Source organism: Cotesia glomerata, linkage group LG7 (assembly GCF_020080835.1).
Source record: "Cotesia glomerata isolate CgM1 linkage group LG7, MPM_Cglom_v2.3, whole genome shotgun sequence".
In the NCBI taxonomy this organism is placed as follows: domain Eukaryota; kingdom Metazoa; phylum Arthropoda; class Insecta; order Hymenoptera; family Braconidae; genus Cotesia; species Cotesia glomerata.
The window spans coordinates 14,934,191-14,940,190 of NC_058164.1; the positions used below are offsets into that span (position 1 = coordinate 14,934,191).

Genomic DNA, 6,000 nt, shown 5'->3' on the forward strand with positions numbered 1-6,000 from the left:
TGACGGTCTATTAAAACTAACTCTGCCAAGAAACGTCAAACTCGTAGCATATGCAGATGACGTAGCCGTAGTGATCGTTGCCAAACACCTTGACGAGATAAACCATATGTTCGATCTCACTTTTGAGCGCGTTAACCGGTGGATGGACGCAGTGAATCTGCAACTGGCACAACACAAGACTGAGGCAGTGCTTATTACCAGCAGAAAAGTGGTAGAGACCATTAAGCTGAAAGTCGGCGAACAAGAAATCACATCACAACCTTATATCCGATATTTGGGAGTGATGCTTGATGCCCGACTTAACTTCAAGCAGCAAGTGGAACATGTCAGTGCCAAAGCGTCAGTAGTGAGGGCTAGTCTCGCACGACTGATGCCGAACGTCGGAGGCCTAAAGCAGAGCAGGAGGCTATTATTGTCATCAGTAGTCACATCGGTGCTCACTTACGGAATATCCATTTGGGCCGACGCACTAAAGACGCAAGAATCATGGAGAAAGGCTGGACCAGTATATCGACTGAGTGCCCTATAAGTAGCTAGTGCCTTCCGCACAATATCAGAGGAAGCAGTGTGTGTTATTTCCGGTACTCTGCCTCTCAGAGTCCTAGCTGAGGAAAGACGGAACCTATATCAACGAAAAAGGTCAACCACACTGAGCCCTGAAGAACTTAGAAGGGAAGAACGGCAACACAGCATCGCAAGATGGCAACAGGAGTGGAATGCTGCAGAGAAAGGTCGGTGGATGTACCGTCTCATACCTCGGATTGATGTGTGGTTCAACCGGAGTCACGGTGAGATCAACTATTATTTAACGCAGATGTTATCAGGACACGGATGTTATCGGAAGTATCTTCACCGCTTTAAGCACGATGATACCCCAGAGTGACCGTCCTGTCCAGGGGTCAATGAAGATGCGGAGCATGTTTTCTTTGTGTGTCCACGTTTCAACCAACAGCGCGATGAGTTAGAGAAGATTCTGAATAAGAGAACCCAACCAGAATCAATAGTAGAAGCAATGTTGTCGTCAGAAGCTGCCTGGAACGCCACAAGCACTTGTGCTACAAAAGCGCTTACAGAGTTGCGATCCATTGAGAGGAAAAGAGCGAAAGACAGAATCTAGAAGGAAGAAATAACATCTTAGCCACCAGAAGGAAGAGCGGCAGCTAATTCCTCCCCCCGCGAAGAAATGCCTTACGGCGGTACCATGGGGGATCAGAGGATAGAAGAGAAAGGGGTTTAGGGTTTAGTGGGTAGGGGCGTCAGCGCCGAGTTTTAGTATGACGCTGCGTCGAGTCGCCACATATCCAGGCCAAACAGCTATGCCTAGAATCCGTAAAAAGGATTCCCCCCCCCCCTAAGGAAAAAACAAAAACACACACACACACACATACAGACACGGTGACATCACCGTGGGAATAGTCAGGGAAGCTTCCTAGGACCTCAAAACGTCGAGATCTGATGATTTTCGAAAAGCGGAGTGAAAACAATAACTTCCCGATTTTTGAAAATTTTCAATTTTCTTAGCGGGAAGTTGAAAATTAAAAAACAGTAGGTTTCCGTCATATTTAATGAAATAATTACCCTGATAGCCAGCGCTTTCTCAGTAAGTGTTGACTTCCAGCAGTTACGGTTAATTTATACATCAAGTTGGCGGTAATTCTTCACTCAACAACAGTTGTAAGCAAATTGACGGAAATCTACGGCCGCAACTTTAATACAAGTTAACAATCAACTTGTAGTTAAATTTCCTTTCAACTTTACTACAACTTGACGGAAATACTTGTACAGCAAGTTTTGACGTCTATTTGCAGATTAAGTTATAGGTAACTAATAGGTAATCGCTCGCTTTGCCAACTCTTTCCATCAGGTTTGCTTCAAATTGCGGACGTAGATTGACAGTAAGTTATAGGTAAGGTGGCTATCAGGGTAGGTTTGAAAATTGTGATTTTCACATGTAGGTAAATGGAGATTCCACCAACCGTGTATTTGGTTAAGAATGCATTTAACGATGTTAAAAAAATTAGGACGATGGCTGACCCGAAAGGCCACCCCTGCAACTTCCCGCTCATTTTGTACTTAAGCGCTTAAAATTACACATTACGTTTTTGAGCTCTTCAAGCTCAAAAATATGATTTTTGTGTCATTTTGAGCTCTCTGAGCTCAAAACTTTAATAGCAGTTTAATAAAACACAATTTTTTGAATTTTCAAACCGCAATAACTTTTAAATGAATGAACCGATTTTCACGCGGTTGGCAGCATTCGACGCAGTTTTTGAAGTCTCATAAAGAATCTTTGAGTATAAATTGATCGAACTAGGAATTTCAAAGTGATTCCGAAAAAATACTTTTTTCGGTTTTCTTTCGACAACGATAACTCACGAACGAGTCAATCGATTTTGACCGGACTGACGGCAGTCGACGTTGTTTTTCGATTTGAAGAGCTGATGAGATTTTGAAATTGATCGGTAAAGCCATTTACAAGTAATTCCAAAAAAACCACATATCAAAAAATTTTTTTTTTATAGTTTTTTTGAGATTTCTCAAAATCTACTGTTCCGAATCGGTCTGAATGGTATTTAAAATCTTAGTTTGGTCAAGCCCTTTCGAATGACGTCAACCGCAATGAAATCGGTCAACCCGTTCAAAAGTTATAAGAGGGTCACATACATACATACACACATACATACACACACACATACACACATACATACAGATATACGGACATTATCGCGAAAACCAATAACTTCTCGATTTTTGAAAATTTTCAATTTTCTTAGCGGGAAGTTAAAAATTTTATTTTCATTGAATTTGATTGAAAAAATTTTAAGCTTTCGATTAAAGCAATAAAAAAAAGTAGGTTTCCGAACGTATTACGGAGATATTTTATATTTTGTATGAAAAATCATGAAAATAGTTGTATTTGATTCGGCAACACCGCTTGCGCAGTTATCCGGCGCATAAGTAAGAGTTAGGCAGTAAACATAAAAAACTTTTAAGGTTAGGAAACTCTTGCGGTGTCGTCAAGTGTATGCCGGTAATTCAGAGTGCTATATTTTTTATTAGTCAATTAAATGTTAATAATTATTTAATGAGTAAATTTTTCGGAAATTTCTTCAAAAATGTTATAAATTAATTCAAAAATTAATTTGAAGATGCATAACAAAAGTACTTCTACGCATTATTTTTTTATAGACATTGGATCTCTTTAAAATAATCATTCGTCTAAAGACTATTTAATGTATGTTAAAACATTTATATTCTTTCGAGATTACTTGATTCCTGCAGATAATCTTTATTTTACAAAAACTCCTTGACAAAAATGTTGACTCTCATACAATATATTTCAGTGCACAATTATCTACCATTTAAGCTTGAAGAAACCAGTAAATAAGTTAGCCTGATGGAGGTAAGTAGCTCCGGCCTACGGGTAGTTGCACAGCTGGAGGTCGAGTTTGTTGATACGTTGGTTGTGGAATACGAGGTGAAGAAGTTGGACGTGGTTGAATAGGCTGTATTGGTACGGGACGAGGCGAAGGGACAGGTATTGAAGCTCTGGGAGTATATGGTGGTAAGTATTTTGGAGCTGGAGTGGAAATTATAGGGCTTCTTGTCGACGGTGGAGCTGAAGGAGGTGGCGGTGGCGGTGGTCGAGGACGTGGTGGAGGAGAAGGTGGGGGTGGTAGTCTAGGACGTGGTGGGGGAGGAGATGGTGGAGGAGGTGGAGGAGGAGAGGGTGGTGGTAGCGAAGGGGGTGGAGGAGGGGGTGGTGGTGGTGGAAGGTACGTAGGCGGAGGGGGTGGTAGAGGAGGGGGTGGTGATGGGAATGGGTACGGTGTCGGCAATGGTGGTGGAGGAGGCGGTGGAGGGGGAGGGGGAGGTGGTAGAGGAGGAGGGGGTGGTGGAGGTGGGGGAGGAGGTGGTGGAGGAGGTGGTGGTGGGGGAGGTGGTGGTGGGGGAGGTGGTGGTGGGGGAGGTGGTGGTGGGGGAGGTGGTGGAGGAGGTGGAGGAGGAGGTGGAGGAGGTGGTGGAGGTGGTGGTGGAGGTGGTGGTGGAGGTGGTGGTGGAGGTGGCGGTGGAGGTGGAGGTGGAGGAGGTGGAGGAGGTGGTGGAGGTGGGGAAGGTGGTGGTGGAGGTGGTGGGGGAGGAGGTGGTGGTGGAGGAGGCGGTGACGTCACTGCAAAAAAGTAAGTATATTAATTTAACAATTAACAAATTCGTTGAGCACAATTGATTAGTTGTTGATAAATGTGTTGTTCTTTCAAATAAATGTACATTATATGTTTAAAAAATATTTTAGAATTAAATAAATTAAAGTGAAATTTCAAATAAAGTAATATATTAACAGTTAATAAATTCTTCTACCAGTGTGATTAGAACTGAACCTCGATTTTCTTCGACTTGCTTTCTACGGAAGTTACTTCATACTAGAGGGTAGGCCAGACTTTGATAGTGCCATAGAATCCCTTAGTTACATCTAAATTTGGCAAATCGAACTTCTGCAAACCATTGGTCGCCGCTATCTACATAGCTATACTTTCCAATTATATAAGTAGAACTTCGGCTATCATGTGGTTTCCGTTACTCATACTAATCAGGCATTCCAAAAGCTTGCCGAAATTCGGCAATGCTGCACAGAAAGAAAAATTTCTCGACTGGAGAACAAAATTATTGGCTCAAGAAAATTTTCGGGTGCCTGAAGGAAGACCGAAGTTGTGTTGGCCGAAGTAAAAATTTTTCTTGAAATTCTATTCTTGGTGGAAGTCATTTTTTCTTAATTCAAACTATCATAAATACTTGATACAATAAATTTTAATATTTGATCAAGATTTTTAGATAGTTTAGGGAAGCAACACCACCTACTTCAGCTGAGAAAAAAATTTTCTCACCTTGAGAAAATTTTTCTCTTGAATATTTGATACCCATTTTATATTTTTTTAGCGCGCAATTATACATATTGAATGAAAAAAAAATGATTCAATATTATTTGATCTTCTCATTTGACATGTTAATCAATAAAAATATTAATGAAAATTTACTTCTATCGAGATATTTAATTTTTTGGAGCAAGAGAGAAATTTTCTCAAGACAAGAAAATTTACTTCTATCAAAAACTAAATTTTTTGTAGCAAGAGGTTGAATTTTCTCAAAACAAGAAGATTTTCTTGAATTAAATAAATTATCTTAGATCAAGATACATATTTCTTAAAGCAAGAGAATTAATTTAGTTGGAATAAGTGAAATTTCTTGTCAAAAAAAATTTTTTTTTTGCTCAAGAATATAATTAGGAATAAAAATATTTTCTTGGCTCAAGTGAACCTTTTTTTCTGTGTGTAGATTGGCCCAGTTACACACGAATTCGGCAAAGCAAACTTTGACGAACCTTTAGTTTCCGTTACTTCATACCAGTCAGGCTTCCCAATGGTATGTCGAATTTTGGTTAACCTTTGGTTATCGTTACCCATACTAGTCAGGCATTCTGAAGGTTTGCCAAACTTCTGAAATGCCATAGATTTCCCTAGTTATTCTTAAATTTGGCAAGCCAAACTTCGGCAAACCTCTGGTTTTTGTTATTCATGCGAATTAGGAATTCTAGGAGTTTTGCCGAGCTTCGAAAATGTCATAGATATTTAGTCCAGTCGAAATAAAGACCTTACTTCGCAAAAATCGCTAAGAAGAAATTTCTTTCACAGAATGATCCAAAATATGCTAAAACTACGACATATGGAAAAATCCAACAAAAAAGTTTGTCGAGAGTCTATTATTTTATAACAAAACGGTCATAATTGTGGTTTTAAGCAAATATATGATCAACTGCAGTACACAGATGAGTAAATCTTTCGTAGTAGTATATAGTTAAGACTAATGGATAAAACAAGTCAATCAGTAGACTCCTACGTGCTATAAATCTTTAATTATCCAAAAGTTAATTAATTTACTCCGCAAGGTAATCTTTTTGTTGATCCGCCATATTGCTTGGCGTCAAAAGTTGTATTGCACAGACGC

General features: G+C 39.9%; 1 protein-coding gene across 1 annotated transcript; it reads right to left on the reverse strand.

Annotated features, from left to right (window-relative positions):
• Positions 1–3,389: 3,389 nt before the first annotated feature.
• LOC123269665 (leucine-rich repeat extensin-like protein 3) lies at positions 3,390–5,504 on the reverse strand. The gene is made up of 2 exons (XM_044735501.1): positions 5,378–5,504; positions 3,390–4,171 (listed from the first exon to the last, which is right to left on the reverse strand). The coding sequence occupies exons 1-2, from the start codon at positions 5,502–5,504 to the stop codon at positions 3,390–3,392; spliced, it is 909 nt and encodes a 302-aa protein (XP_044591436.1).
• Between the last annotated feature and the right edge of the window lie 496 nt (positions 5,505–6,000).

Excerpts from the sequence above, each read along its gene's own strand:
- LOC123269665 (XM_044735501.1), bottom strand. The coding sequence starts at position 5,504 with ATGGCATTTCAGAAGTTTGGCAAACCTTCAGAATGCCTGACTAGTATG. Across the intron at positions 4,172-5,377 it reads TGAAGTAACGGAAACTAAAG|TGACGTCACCGCCTCCTCCA; the intron begins GTTCGTCAAAGT and ends ACTTTTTTGCAG.